We start from the raw sequence: 16,330 nt of genomic DNA, 5'->3' as shown, positions 1-16,330 counted from the left end.
CCTGAGGACGGAAACAGATCCAGTTTCCGGAACGTCGTGTTTTTATTTGTTATCTTAAAAACCAGGACGATGGATAAAGTCCAAAAACCTAACATATCAGTGTGTTATACACCATCGTCAGAATCCTATAGTAACTAGGTGGAATTTTGTTCACTAGATGACAACGTTATGTAAGAGACACAGAATAATGCCTACCATGAATCCAGTTTTTGTCAATTTCATATGCTGAGGTGGCAGTTGAGGTCACACTCAGTAATTTGAAGTGTATGCATGTGAATTAGGGTGTCTTTTGGATGCTGATAGATGAGAGACTCGGCAGTGTGAGGCACGTACAGTCTAATATTAGCTTACAATAGAATCATCATAAAATTTGTTTAAATATTTAGGATTTTGCAATGTAAAGTATTTGGAGTCATACAGCCAGAAGAAAAGAAAACCAAGTGAACTGCGTTTATGGACTGTCGGTGTAATAAAGAGTTTTATACAATACTGTTATTGTGTTAGTAGTGCAACTGCTGTCAGAAGGACTGTGTGGTCATAGGTCCACTGAAGTTTGTTATTATTGTGTTCTGATTCTCTGTTTCAGTTCTTCGTTTACCCAACATTGAGACAATAGAAAATTGCATGAAATTGTGTCCGATGATAGTTCAGGGAATGTGGGAGTATAAGAGTCCTCTTTTGCAGTTACCTCACATCACAGAAGAAAATCTAAAATATTTCTCATCCAAGAAGGTAATAAAACTACACGTTTGTTTATCTTTTTTGTGGATGCAATGAAATTTTTTAGTTGTACATATCAAGGGACATGTCAAGTGCCCAGTAACCATTGGATAGGAGGACTTGTTGGGATAGAGTGGAAATACTGTAAGAAATAACACCGAAATTACAGAGACGTGTATGTCCTGCTTGCGAGCGACCAGTTCTGGCTGCAGGAAGTGCTGTCTAATTTTATTATTTTGTCCAACATTATACTATGAGTTCATAATGTTATGTAATTCTTAAGGGGATACATACAGCTTCACCTTGTGCTAAAATATTGATTACTTTTAATGCATATTATTCTTTCTTTAAACATGCCTGTAACAAGATACAACCACTATTTTATAAATGTTGTAGATAATTATAAAGTATACTAGCATGCAAATTTTCATTGAAATTTGTTGAAAACGTTCTGAGTTATCATGTAAAGGTATTCAAAATATTCGATGTACACCCGCGCGCATAGTAAACTGCATAAAATAAAATAATTAAACTGATGTTTATAACTACTTGTTATTCCTACAGCCTGTGAAACTTCCCATTCCTTATCAACCAGGTCTCTGTTATGATAACCTTTGTTTCTGTGGTCCCAAAGCACAGGTCTTTCGAAAACTTCTGAAATCAGACTTTCAATGTATGTTGCCATTGTGAAATACTAGATGCAAATAGAAGCAGCGATCAAACATGAATGGTCGCTGCTTCCTCGGCCAGGCGAATAGAAGCGGCTTCTTGGAAGTGTCCGCTTTGCCTTGCTCTTACAGAGTTCAAGCACATAAATGTGTTTGTCCTCATGTGGAAGATGTTCACGCTCGCAAGTGGAAGCTCGATGCTCGCACGCAGGACACGGCCTTAGTCTTCATCCAAATTTTTGCAACAAGTTGTATTGACAAAATATGTTGTGGTTTTAAGTTTTATGTTATTGATACTTATTTCAAAATAATATTGATTTGTCTGACATAAATAAGATTAGAATTTTGTTTTCACAGCGACACATAAAGAGCATTCAGCAGTTCGTACAATTAACACATGCAGAACGGCGGCATATATTGCGAAACTTGTCTGATGAACAATATGAAGATGTAATGAACGTTGTTAGCAAGATGCCACACATTGACTTCCAGGTCCGTTCAGAAGGTAAGCAGCAGTAACTGTATTTATGCTTGGTTAAAACAACTGGCTAAGAAATTGTTCTATAAAGGATGCTTACTAATTTTAGGCTTTCATGATGATTTGTTGTTGTTATTTAAGAAAATTAATAAAAATATTCAACATTTGTGTGACTGTTCAGTGATGATATGTACATATTGTGAGATGACGCTTGAAGGCTGGAATAGTCCATTGCTAGACAGCGGCTCACTAACACATGTTTCTGTGGAGATGCGGATTGGTGGAGACTGACTTGGTATGGAATGCTTTTTCCATGTCAATGGAACCAAAAAGTTTCCATGGATATGAACAAGCAATTAACATTTTGCATGGAGACTGGAGACTACGTAAGTGGCTGTGCAGGGAAGAACGAAGGCATCTGCAAGTGAATCCAGGATGCAGTTCAATAGTTGAGTGTTCAGCCGTGGAATGTTAACCAGCAGGCAATGGAAACTGAAGCAGTGACTGTCACAGCAGAAGAAAAGACACTCGTGTTCCAGTAACGAATGGAGCAAGCTTTAGACAGCCATTGAGTTTGAGCTATCGTAATTGTTTGTAATTGTAATAGAAGTGTCAATAAATCCAATCATCCAATCCAGAACCCTTTTTTATTTTTCCTGCAAACCCCTAATACGTGACAGTATATTTCATTGTGGTTAAAGCAGAAAACAGATTAAATATTGTAGCATGTATGCTGAAAACCGGAATAGTTTAATCAGAAGAAACATCTGTCATCATGTAATGACACAATAAACAGTGACACAAGAGTGGAATATGTTGTGCCACGCCAGTAGTGATGTCATGCAGCAACAGAGGAATTGTGGGAAGCAGTGTTCACTGTGGGTATGCATGGAGGCTATATCAGGAGAATCGAAACAGGCCAGTCAAGTAAAGTTTGAGCTGAGAGACATGCAGTCAGAGACAGTCACCCCAGGCAGACGCACGGGAGGTTGAGGAGCTCCAAATGTTGCAAGCTGTTGCATAGCAACGCCAAGTCATTTTGTGGGAACAGAGGAACATTCAGTGTTGGAAGGTGTTACCCAGCAATGCAGCGAAGACTGACTGGGAACATCAGAAGTGTAGTCATGAGAGTCAGGAGTCTGGAGATGGTGGTTAGTGCGTACAGTTCTTGAGCCGCAAGGGTTTGAGGCATAGCCCTTGTTAGAAGACTGTGACCAGGTGACACCTCGTTGAGTTGTGAGATAGGCGCCAGCCAGTGAGGACCAGAGCCGTATAGTATGGAAGATGAGGAAACTACTGCATTGGGAACTGTTACCGTACAACAATCAATGAAGACACAGAAGACTGAGAAGTCTTAGCATGTGTTGTAGTGAATTAGAAATAGCTCTGTAGTACTTGTAGTTACAAGTTTCAAGAGTCCGGAAAATCTGATTACCAATCGAAACCTTGGCTATAGTCACCTACTTACTAACTTACTATGCTGCACCATAATTCAAGTGGTTAGTTGCTGGCTTCCCATTGCGGCAGCCTGGGTTCGGTCCCGGGTCTGGTCAAGTGGAATTTGTGGTGGACAAAGTGGCACTGGGGCAGGTTTCATTGGGGCCTTCAGTCTCATAGGCACCTGAGTCTGAATTGTTCACAGTTTCCATCACCTCTGCATTTGTAATAAATTTAGATGGCATAATTTTCATTTCACTTGTACACAGTATGGGATCTGATCATGAATTGGTCCAGGTGTATCCATTCTGCTTGGGCTGTGCTAAGAAATCATGTGAATACCAAATCGTTTCTGCATGAGACATGCAAACCATGAATTATATTCAGTCTGGGTTTATAATGTGTTGATCCATCACATTTAAGAAAGAGAGTCATGTAGACATCATGTACTGTATGGTAACAATGTAACATGCAAAGCAGGTTGACATTCAAGAGTTACTGCACTGCCTGAGAGATTGCAGTGTTGGAGTGCTAAATGCTAGAGGTCTCTGATGGGGGGAAATACACCTGGAAGATCTGAGCTGTAAAACAGTGGGAGGTTCATGTCTCTAGCACAGTTAATCTTTATGTAATAATTTTTTTAAATTAGAAGTCATGCTAGTTCAATGTTCAATTTCTTGGCAGAATAAGCCACATCATGCTAATACCATTGCTAGGCTTGAAGTGTAATTCTTGACAGTTCATGAATTTGCATAATAATAATGATAAATCTCATGCTTACATTTAACGTATGTTAAATTGTACATGCCAGAATTAGGCTGTAGTCTTGCAGCCTCTGAAGCAATCTAGTTGCAGTGTTATTGTGTAGAATGCTTTGTATGATACTTTGGTCATCCTGTGAACTTTGGAGGCTGTTCAGTGTGATTGTTGCTTTGTTTTTCAGTTATTGATGATGAAAATCCGACAGTCTACACTGCTGGTGCCATTGTCACAGTAACAGTTACTTTAGTAAGATACACCTTGAGTGTTGTGCTTGGAGAGGACACTTTATCTGATGCAATTAAACCACAGGACACATCTAATTTCAGTAAAGGCGATGAAGAAGAAGAGGATGACAAAAAGGAGGAGCTGGTAAATGTAAGAAAGGCATTATGCATACCCACTTTTAAAGGATCAGTGTTTTCGAGTTAGTGAAGCCCAAAATAATTTAATATTTCCTCAGACCTAAACTGAATGTTTCAAAATCATTTTTCTATTCAGAATTACTGGGTTTCTGGGCTTTATCCATTGTGTGGTTTTCTGAAGTGCATTAAAGAACAATGTTTTCAAAACTGGGTCTGTTTCCATCCTCAGGTGAAGGAATGGGAGACAACTACTCTGTTGGGTCCGTTAGAAAGAGCTAATGTCTGTTACTTGACAAGCTAATATTATCAAGCAAGATAATCACATTGACTACAAAATGTGCAACCTTCATGTGACAGTATTGCCCACACTTACATAAAACATCTATTACAGTGACCATTGCAAGCAGTTATGTCTCTCCTGTGTGTAAATTTATGGGCCTTGCAGTCTTTTTGTGTGTTTTACTCTTGAACATGCATTTCGATTTTGCAGTGTCTATGTCTAAAATGAAGGAAAGAAAATTAGAACGCAACATGTGTATTTCAATTAAAAATGGGAAACATGTATTTTTTATTGTAGTGAAGAGTGAAATTATTTGCCTCATTGCATTGAGGCAGTGTGAGCACCAAAAGAATACAATGTACCATGTCATTACAAAACTTAAGACAAAGATAAATTTGGTTTTCTTGAAGGGAAACTAAGGGAAGATAAAGAATCTCAGATGCAATTTACAGCAGCCAAATACTAAAACAAATGAAGAGCAGATACAGCAGATATTGTCATGTGTATGAGTGACTACAGGTGGGTTTTGAATTGATGATTGGATTTATTGGACCCTTTGATACAGGGTGTGATGACACTTTACAATTCATTATTACACACACGCACGCGCACACACACACACTAGTGTCCACAGTCATGTCTTCACTAGCCATTGCTCAGTAGCGACTTCCAATGGCAGATGTTCCCCTCCCTCTGTGTTCCTGAACTATCACCAACANAAAATAAGCCAAAAGAAGTACAGTATACACCATCGTCAGAATCCTTTCAAGTCAATTTAAGGATTGTTTGAAGCAACTGGATTCCAAATGACCTGTGGCAGGGGACTGAGTTTGGACATGAGCCAGGACAATAAAGAAACCCAGTGTGGCACTGCTGTGCCAGGAGATAAGAACCATGGGAGTGGGCCTCACCAGAAATGACGGGTGCTCTATCTGGTGAGAAGAGTGGACGGGAAGATGAGGAAGAAGTTGGGAATGTTTGCCAGCAAACCTCAGAGAGTGAGCAGTGAATGTGAGACAGAATATGGGAATTGTGAAGACACTGAGTGTGACAGATGATAGGAATAGTGAAAGAGAGAGAGAGAGAGACTGGTGAAGCAGAATATGGCTAGTGGCTTCTAGAAGGAAACTTGCTCAATAAATGTTATCTGTAACATGTCTTCCAATATTCATTTTCTTTTACATGTTTTCACTCAGAATATGAAATTAATTCATAAAATTATTGCTTCTGTGCAGACATATTTCATAATGCAGTGTTGAAATACATTTGGAATCATCTTCTGTTTGCGTAAATACAATAGTACATTTTAGTGCCATCAGAGGAAATTCTCATCTCACATTTACTCTCAGTTTTTTTTAATTGTAGGATTTGAGGTTTTCACAGTGGTGACTATGAAGAATGCCATCTTCTGGGATGTGGTGCTGTGTAGATCTTATGTGAACCGACATTTTGGAGGAACATGTGTCCATCTTCAGGGTAGAAAATTCTGCAAACAAACCGGCATGAGAGGTGGCTAGCAGACTGAGCCACCTGTTGAAAACACCCAGCTGTATAAGAACAGGGAGGGAGAGTGGGCCACATGGGAAATCAATGGAGGAAAGGGGTAGGATCAGAGATCGGTAGCAAGGCCAGGCGAACAGGTAGCAGAGAGCGGGCTGGAGCAGGTAGAAGAAATTCTTTTCTCAAACTGAAAAGGTCATTTTCACACATGCCAAATTTTAATGTTACATAGGTTGTGGGACAATTGTTATCTTTGTTAAGGGTTGACTCAATATTTTTCAAGTTATGTAATAAAACAAATAGCCTCTTCTTGTCAAGGATTGGTTGTGTATTGTAAAGAATCAGAGCCTACTTCATTTCTAAAGTATGCCTATCATAATGTCAAAATATTCTGTTTGACCAAAATCAAAAACCCTTAAAGAATTGTAACAGAACATTAACCCTTTGACTGCTAGGCTCCACCATATAAGTGCCTGCTGCAGATGCCAAGGCTGCTTCAACACAAATGCCTTGCAATGGCAATTTTACGTTTGTAAGATAAATGCATCTCCAAATATTCTGAAACTCATAAATGCTCTTTTCTTCTGTTCTTATTTACATACAATGCAAACTAGGATTGTGCTAAAACAGCTGGAAAACATTAGCCTAGACTTGAAGGTTTACTGAGAACAAGTTTTTCTTTGCAGGCAAAGAAACCAGTCTGGCAGAAACAACAGAAAAAGGGTAAGAAGGGAGGAAAGAAGAATACAAAAAACCAAAAACCAGTTGGCAGGACAGTAGCAGCTAAGAAGAGTGAGGATAAGTCATCAAATGTGGCAGAGGTTAGTGAATAAGAGAATGCATGCTGTTCTTGTAGAGACCTAGTCTTCCAAGTGGGCCTTATCAGCACTGGACATGACAACAGAATTGACAGTTTGGTACACCAAAGACATTTAAGAGGTAACAACTGGGACATTACTGTGGCATAAAGTTAGGTGTGTTTCCAAATTTCCCACTGATTTCCTTATGTTTGTTTCAAGGTTAAAGTTCAGAGAAACACGTATTTCTTGAAGGTGAAATGTAGTGGGGAGTGAGCTGGTTGGTATAATGGTATCACTCTAGTCTTGTATTCAAAAGGTACTAGGTTCATATCTTGGCAGGGACTCCAGCTGACACGACTGAGGTTTCCTGTTGTTTTTCGTTATGCAGTCATGCTTGCCAATTATCAGGAGTATATGTAAAAGTACACTTCCTTTTAGGAATTGTTTCACTCCCTCTAGGCAAACACTAGGACACTGTCCTGATTAGGCCTTGACAGCATCCTTCTAGATGCATTGTAATTCGTCAGCGTCCTTCACTTTATATAGTCTAGATACTGATAGTGTCATGAAATGTCATGTACCTTATTAACCCTTCACCGCTGGTGGGCATTTAACTTCCTACTCAACTTCTATTCCAGAGGATATTTAAATAATTAAATCAGAGAGGGCATCATTTCACTTAAAGTGTAATAAATTGGGAAAAATTGGAGTTTTCCTTTTCTAATTTTCACACTACGTTCAGAAATGTATATAGAATTGGTGTCTTGATCCACACTGCTTTAAAATTATTTTTTTGCCACAGTAAGCCTATAAAAATTATGAATGATAGTACCACACTATCTTAGAAGTTCAGCTGGGTGTGTTAATCATGAAAACATTCCACACAGTGTCCCACGTCACACGCATCACACCAGTACACAGATTTGACACAAAACACGCTGTTTTTGTGGTTTTGATTTCTTAGCAGTTGGTGGAATCTTGCTTATAAAATATCTTTCTCTTAGACGGGGCACCGTTTTGTCGGACGAATGTTGATCTGGCACTTTGTGTTCTACAGCATTAGCATACTTCACAGAGAGTTCCTCAATTAACTGAATTCTGATTGACAATTGATCTATTCTTTCCCTTGTGTTATTCCTACATATTCTCATCGCATTCAGAAATTTTCTTTTTGTCCCTTATAGTTTTGCATATTCTCCCAGTGGATGTTTGTGCTATTCTCGATTCTGTCATTTACAACAGAATCAAGAAAAGCACAAACATCCATTTTCAGTGTCTGATTCAAAATCTGATAAAACTTTGTTCTGATTCAGTTTGAAGTAAATATGTTCTCCACTGGTCATGACACAACACAGCTGGCCACTTCATGCCTTGCAGCTGGCCTTGGCTAACCAGACTGCATGATGCCTATTTATAGAAAAAAGGGGGATGACAGTGGTATCAGTCATATAGCGAACTGTTTATCATTTGCTACAGTAGCAGTCATTACACGCTTCTAGAGTCAACATCACATCTCAAAGTCGTAAATTCTCCACGTGTCTTCTTGTAGTTACAAATACCAATATTGAAGCCGCACAGTTCAGAATATGCCTCAAGAGAATCGACATTTCATTCCATCAGCATGCAGGACAGCACACAGTATCGATCTAACATATTTAGTTCATAAGCATCCCCCTAGGCAGAGATAGGTTTGTATGGTAACAAGCGCACCAAGTGTCGAAATTGAAAGCTTTTTCAAAGAATTCAAATGTATTACAACTCCTGCAGGAAGTTCAAAGTGGGACAACGAAAATACGAAATGAGAGCCTGAAATTTCCTCTTTAATTTCATACCAAAAGAATTACTTTACATGAAAAACAACGGTTCAAAATACGAGCTGAAAATTAGAGCTGCAATATGCATACGGGGCATGGACCCCGGCGACATGTGACAGAAGCTGCTGGTGTGCTGGGCACGGACCCCGGCGCCATGTGACAGAAGCCGCTGGCGTGCCAGGTACGGAGCCCTTCACTGAAGGGTTAAGCTCCATTGTTTTAACTTAATTTCAAGACTACAACTTCACAAGAAGTCCAAGAAGAAGAAGAGATCCAACTACCAGAAAAATTAGTGCTGTCTGAAACCATAGTGTGCAGAGCTCTGTCAGTTCTCCGTAACCATAATCTCTTGCATCATGGTGATCTAATGTGCAAACAGAAATATTTAGTAGACTGAATTTTTTTTTTTCAGTTTTAAGTTGTAGGTAAATATTGTTTCTACATACTTTATCTCCATGTAGAGACCATTTGTCACCTTGACATGTCTTTCAGTATCATATGACCTCTGCAGTTGAAGCAGCATCTTTATACAGTGCGTACAATCAAGTGCGCGCCGCGGCTGCAATTTGCCGTCAGTCATACCACCGCAGAATGGATGCAGTCGCGGGGAGGAGTTGCAACTCCTCACGGACTCACGGCAAATTGCAGCCACGGCGCGCACTTGATTATACGCACTGTATAAGCAGATAACCAGTAATATAGTATCGTGTATATGATAATCACAATACTGAATACTAAGTAGACTTAAGTGTATGTTAAATGCTTCTGCTTGTGATGATCTGTCAACCTTGTTAAATCCTCTATTTTAGACTGCACCCAGTAAGCAAGAAGTGAGCAAAAAGGCAGCTCCAGATACAGGGGATGAAAGTGAAGGGTCAGAAGATGATGCTGATCATTCAGACGATGATGAAAATCAGCACAGTCAAGGAGAGAGGGTAAGCTGTTGAGCAGGTCTTCCCCTCTTTATCTTTCTTTAGAAAGAGGATGACACTGCTTTTCTTCCTGATTCATACGTTGCGTTCTTGATGGGGTGTCCAAGGTGTAATCTTAAATAACAATAGCCAGAAAATATCCAGGTAATTAAATAACAAATATTTAATACAACAAAATGAATCAAAATGGACAATCCAAATACAAACTCTAATCACAACATCCCAAAACTGATGTCACGTAGTTTGGGGTTCCCTCGCCGTCAACAGCCGGTAGGGAATAAAAGACCAAAAGCAACATGAATTTTGGAAAAAAATAAACAAATAAACAAACAAAATCTCAAGACAGAATTCCACTCACCTACCACAAGGACGAGAAGCCACTCCTTCTTACAAAATTCTCGCAAGGAATACAACCACACTGTGTTTGCAAAAGTCAAAGGAGCCCAAACAGAAATATATGTGGCAATACAAAACCTCAGGCAAGTAAAGTAAAACACTCCTAGAAACCCCTAAATAGCAACGCTCTAGTGTAGCCATCTCAAACAAGGGGGATGCTAGCCCTCCACAGCCAGTCGGAGAAAAACAGAAGTTGGACCAACGAAAACTAAACAGAATTTCACTACCTGCTTCACAGACTGCTTCTAACTGAGTGGGCTTCGTCCTCTTTTCCCTCGCTAGACTAAGCAAGCTAGAAACAGCTGGAGGGGAATCGCGTGATAGACTGGAATGGCACAACATTCTAGAACTCTAGAATACTGAAGGAAGGTTGGGGGGGGGATGACCGGCGTCTGAAACGAGCCATAAGCAGTGGGCATGACTCAGTGTGAGAAAGTTTATCTGATTTAAAATATATGAAATGTATGTATGGGAAAACTGCAGTAAACTCCTGGTTATCTTGGCTTCTCATCCAACCAGCAAAAATTTCAAGGAGAATTTACCATTTCTGTAAAGTTGGTAGTTCTCCCAGCTGCCACCAGCAGCAGTATATGCTAGTGTGTTACAGTATACATATGCAAAATCTTTTGTCCATCAGTCTGCTATGTTGCCTAGGAAGACACCTACCCAATGACTAAAGTGAGAATGTGTTGTTTTGATTTGGTATTGGGTTCCTGTAAGAGCTTTTCTCATGCAACTGGCAACCCTCATTCGCCATACATGCCAGACAATAGGGAGTTTACTGTATTATCAGAATACCCTAATTTTTTATTATTCATATATTCAGTGTTGGTTGGAGCAATTGTGGATAACCAAGTTACAAGAGTAGGTGTGATTTTCAACCAGAAGGTAGCATAATGTCTCTCAGCACCACTGATTTTGAGAGATGAACGAAAGACAATAGACTATGTAATGGGATATGTCAAAGTAGAATATGTCTTTCTGTATATTTATGTGTTGGCCATTTGGATAATTATTGATATTCCAGTTAATCAGTACCCTACTTGTTGCATTGAAATGTGTTCTACTTATAAGTTAGGTCTACTTTTGTTTCATAGCAGTTACAGGTCTCTCTGTTGAAGTTTTATGTCTTGAATGTTTTCTCTCTTAGACATCAGCTGATGATGATGATACAGAATGGGAGAAACTTCAGAGACGACTATCAAAACGTGAGAAGGCATTAGAGGGCAAAAGGAAACAGTCTCATAGTGTGCACTGCCCATCCTTTCCTGAGGTAAGTGTGAAATGTGGTCGTTTGAAAACAATTCTGATTGGAATTAATTTTTGCAATGTTTATTCTGACTATCCAGGAAAAGTGATAATGTGGTAGTTTTTCCATTTGCTTTCCACATCGCAGTACAACAGCCGTTCAAACCACTCTGGTCATGCCTGTTGCTATACGAACTTGAACCATCTCGAGCATCATTTGCTCTGTGCTTCAAGTCGCTGCTGATGACGCTGCTTCCGACATCAGTTTTTGGTGTCTCTCTTCGTCTGATGCCTACCCTTTGACCTGTCCAGCAAGGGAGGCCCTGCCAGTAGCTATGCTACCGCTGGTATAGCTCTCAGGGTCCTTGGCATACTCAAACCCCCTCACCACGATAAGGTGGAGACACCAAGGAGGGGGAGTCAGAATGATGTCCATCATCATTCTGACTCAGCAGAAGGAAATTACAATGCCACTGTGATGAATCATTGCAGAATATCCTTACATTTTCCCCAGACACAGTCGCCATTGAAACCATTTATCTTTTGTATAAAAATATTGCAGGACAAACAGGAATACTGGTGGGTCTACATAAGTGACCGGAAGAGTCGGACACTTTTAACATCTCCATACCATGTAACTGCATTGGTACATGAAGAAGAGGTGCAACTCAGGTTCACCGCTCCTCGCTGGCCTGGTGTCTACACGTTCACCGTCTGCCTCCGCTCTGATTCGTACCTGGGTTTTGACCAAACACATGACATTAAGGTGAGATTTGAATATTAAATTATAAGAATTCTATGCTCTGCATATTTTTCTCTTTTTAAAGTAAGGAACTAATTTGCTTAGTGGGGGGTGGAGTCCAACTGGGTCCACTCAGCACGGTGGCCACTGATTGGTCTATTGTAGCCGGCCCCGAGTGATTATGATGATGGAGAATTTGGTGGAATGAAGATTGGCAGTGGAAACCAAAGTACTTGGAGGAAACCTGCCGCAGTGCCAGTTTGTCCACCACAAATCCCACTTGACCAGGCCCGGGATCGAACCCAGGCCACCATGGTGGGAAGCCAGCGACAAACCATTTGAGCTATGGCGCGACCATAGTAGGGAAGTAGCTATCAGTTTAGTTAATTTGGATAGAGATAGTCTATTTCTATGTGTACAAATGCAGAAACCATTAACAAAGGGAGGCATGGAATGTGAATGTAGAATATTTTTCACAGTTATCTAAATCCAATATGATCTTCCTTTGGACAATGAAGGCTTGTTTCATGCACTCAGAACAAAAATACTAACTTCCATGATGTTGTGCTCTATAGTGTGGTAGATGTTTGCCGACATTTAGGAAAAACGTGCGGCCTCCATATTCAGGGTTGAATAACAAGCCAACCAAGCAACTAGCAAGCATAGGCCGTGTCTTCCCCCAGAATGCTGCTAATGGCATCACATCCCAGAGTACAGTACTGTTCATAATCACTGCCATGTGAACCTGAAATCTCACAAAGTGTAATTAGTTTTATGTTATCAGTAATATTACAGAGTATTTGATTTGGTTCATCCTGGTCCGTCACACTAGTGATAGTATAAAAGATTATCAACTCCATCCAGTGTGATTGATAAATATTATTTTCTCCTTTTTAATCTTTCATCCTTGACTTGTATAACAACACAGCATGCCCCGAACAACTGGACGACACTAAAGAGTCCTATTCGTCAAACAACAGAACCATGATGTGGTAGACACTCACCTTCCCTTAAAGACAGGCAGTATAAAGGTCACAAACCAAATTGTTTCTAGATTTTAACAAAGTTTTTTAAACCATACTTATAAATAAAGTAATTATAATAATTTATAAATATTTTAATGTATTCATGCACATCGCTGTAGTTGCTAAAGGGTAAGATTTTATATTCATGACATTGTAATAATATTGTGTGTATGTATTAATATTGACCAGTCACATTGTAATAGTAGTTTCCGCATATACTGATGTGTCCTTCTGAAGATGGTCTGTCAAACCGAAACATGTCAAGGGTGAAAGATTAAAAAGAAGAAGAAACATTTATGTATCACACTGGATGGAGTTGATAATCTTTCATACTATTACAGAGTGTGTTTGGAATGGAGTGATCCTGCATAATCGGAATATAGTAGACAACATTAGTCATACTAACGCTTAAGGCTGAGTTTTACGTTTGTCAGCATTAGTACAACTGTGTGGAGTATTTAATAATGATGATCTTCAATTTCTGCATTTTCATATGCAGCCATTTTTCTGTTTATATCCTAGATGGATTCCTGAGAAACATGTAAATGAGGTACTAATTTTCTATAAGAAATAAAGCAGGTGGGGCATGGGGTTCCACACATGAGTAGGCCATGTGAGATGTGTGACAGCTGGAACAAGACTGAGAGAACATGCCCAGCTTCTTCTGTGCTTGTTCCTGCATACACACGGCTTCCATTGCCTCTTATTCTCCGTCATTGCCATGTGTCACTGTCGTGTTGCCTGTTAATAACCTCATAACTGCATTAAAATTGCAATTAAAATTATGTAAGTGAAGAGGCACATTCTTCATCTGCTTTAAACTGAAAATGCGAAAATGAAAAAGTGAATGTGCATGTGGTTTTCATTCTTTTCTTTTTGATTACAACATTATTTCCCTTTTATAAACATGCTTGCTGTTGGAAAATGTCTGCTGAGGTGCATAAGTCATGTTTCTTGTGTGGGGACTACAGGAAAAGTAATCAACCAGTGGCTGTGTAAAAAAATATTAATTAACAATTTCAAATGTAAATAAGGTTCTTCTGTTGAATAAAATGCTGTTATTTTCTGGTTTCATACATTGAATTTTAAGGGAACATAATGGATTTGAGTTTTTTGTCTGTTCTTTTAAACACGGTATGCTAAGTAGTTACTGTAGGATTCTGACGATGGCGTATAACACACAGAGATATTGGGTTTTCGGACTTTATCCATCGTCCTGGTTTTTTTAGGTCCAGTGACTGAGGCTAGCTCTTTCTAAGGGACCCAACAAAATAGGTGTTTTCCGCTCACCTGAGGACAGAAACAGATCCAGTTTCCGAAACGTCGTGTTTTTCTTAGTTATCTTAAAAAAACCAGGATGATGGATAAAGTCCGAAAACCGAATATCACAGTATGCTAAGTTAATATACAGGCGATACTGAATGCTAGTAACTTTGTAAAAAATGAGATGAGAGAAAATCAATAAGTGGAAAGTCATTCATAATGAACATTTCATGATCCCCATTACACGAGTTGATTTGAATGGAGGAAGTAATTGGCCTGAGCCACATTGGTAAGCATCATATCGCCCAATCCTTACTCCGTTCATAGTTTATATTGTGTGAAGGACAATGAATGAAAAGAGACATTAAGTTGTGTTCATGTATGTGCCCTTGTGTTATGCAGCTGGATGTGAAGGAGGCTCCTGAAGTGCCTACAGCACACCCTCAGTGGGATATGTTGGATGATGAAGAAGAGGAACCGGAAGCAGATGGCAGTGATGTCTCAGAATTCACCACAGATGAAGATGTTGAGGATGAACAGGACTGAAAATAGTTCTCTTTAGAATGACCTAAAAATGGAAGACAGATTTAGCTTCCTAATGGACAGCTTCAAAGCATTATGGTTCTCACGTGCAATATTTACAGTTTTTGGTTAATGATTTTGATTCATTGCACTGTTTAAACACTTTTTTGACGTTACGTTTTGATGGATTTGGGATTGTCACTGTGTAGTCCTGTGAAAGTGAACTGATGTTTCAGAGGAACATATTGCCTTCATATTTAGGGTCACATGTTAAGCCAAGCAAGAAACCAGCGTGACAGGCAAAATGTTTATCTGAAATGTTGATTGACTTCCAACAGACTACATGGTGTTATATCTCAGGAGATAGAACACCTTATGTTATATTAGGTGTCATGCCCTGCCATGTGATGAGTTGCAGTAGGTAATTAAACAAGTTTTAGTATTCTAGTGGGCCAGGTACTGTAGTGTAAAGGATGAAATGCTACTCTATTTTGTTATACCATTTATGCCACTGCATATTTCAAACATTTTTATAATTTGAAAGGGGTGGAGAAAAGTATTTTGCAGCTTACTGTACATTTGTCTCAAATTGCATACACTGCCTTATTTAATTGAAACTGTACACCCTGAATATGGAGGTGCTATGTTCTTCCGAAACGTTGGTTGACTTTCAGTGGACTACACTGCGTTATATCCCAGAAAACAGTACTCTTCAGTGTACTGACTGACTCTTCAAACAATAGGTCTGTTAGTATACCTCTTGTATGTTCAGAATTTCTGGAGCTGCAAAAAGGGAAAGTTCTGGACGGGTATATACTGTGTCAGAAAGCATATGGACATGAATTCATTTTTCTTATTGAATTTCTCCTACAGTTCCTTCATGTGCAAGTGTGATTTGGGTGAAAAATTTTTGATGTATATCTCTGTTGATTTAAATGTATCTCTTGCTTTCTGAGTACACATTTCTTAGTAAGTGGCTGCCTAGAGGGACTTTGGTGGTTGTATTATTGGTGTCTTTATTTGTTCTAGCCAGGTGCCTGTCTTTTGTGTACCATACACAAGCAGCAATTCTAGCAAGGGTAATGACTCGATATATGTGGCCTGGCTGAGGGTAGCTGGTCAGATCCTAATGGACTTTGGCCTCACTGTGTTGATCAAATCTGATAACCAGTTTCTGCCTTAGAGTCCTGATGTTACAGGGCAGCTTGGTGTATGCAAAACTCCATGTACTTAAGGTGGTTCTAATCTGTATGTGTAAGGGAAGGTATCTTACTCAAAATGAGGCATTAATGTTGTTAACATAATTATTGCAATTAAATTATTTTAAATTGAATCACCCTTGTTTATAATGTGTCCCATGAAATCTGTGTCAAAACTCTGT

At 39.3% G+C, this 16,330-nt stretch overlaps 1 protein-coding gene across 2 annotated transcripts in view; it reads left to right on the top strand.

The window, feature by feature from the left end:
- The window catches only part of LOC111866002 (translocation protein SEC63 homolog), a 27,907-nt gene extending 11,625 nt beyond the window's left edge, over positions 1 to 16,282 (top strand). The window contains exons 9-16 of one of the 2 annotated variants that reach the window (XM_023854473.2): positions 587 to 732; positions 1,746 to 1,893; positions 4,247 to 4,434; positions 6,894 to 7,028; positions 9,631 to 9,756; positions 11,300 to 11,422; positions 11,960 to 12,163; positions 14,830 to 16,282. In XM_023854473.2, coding sequence (XP_023710241.1) covers positions 587 to 732; positions 1,746 to 1,893; positions 4,247 to 4,434; positions 6,894 to 7,028; positions 9,631 to 9,756; positions 11,300 to 11,422; positions 11,960 to 12,163; positions 14,830 to 14,973 — 1,214 coding nt within the window. In that variant the 3' untranslated portion in view covers positions 14,974 to 16,282. Of the gene's footprint in view, positions 1 to 586; positions 733 to 1,745; positions 1,894 to 4,246; positions 4,441 to 6,893; positions 7,029 to 9,630; positions 9,757 to 11,299; positions 11,423 to 11,959; positions 12,164 to 14,829 lie in introns of both variants that reach the window. The other variant, XM_023854472.2, reaches the window with a different exon arrangement.
- Positions 16,283 to 16,330: the final 48 nt, after the last annotated feature.

Source organism: Cryptotermes secundus, unplaced genomic scaffold (assembly GCF_002891405.2).
Source record: "Cryptotermes secundus unplaced genomic scaffold, Csec_1.0 scaffold72, whole genome shotgun sequence".
In the NCBI taxonomy this organism is placed as follows: Eukaryota; Metazoa; Arthropoda; class Insecta; order Blattodea; family Kalotermitidae; genus Cryptotermes; species Cryptotermes secundus.
Note: the sequence above shows the minus strand (reverse complement) of the source record. Positions and strands in the feature narration are given on the sequence as shown.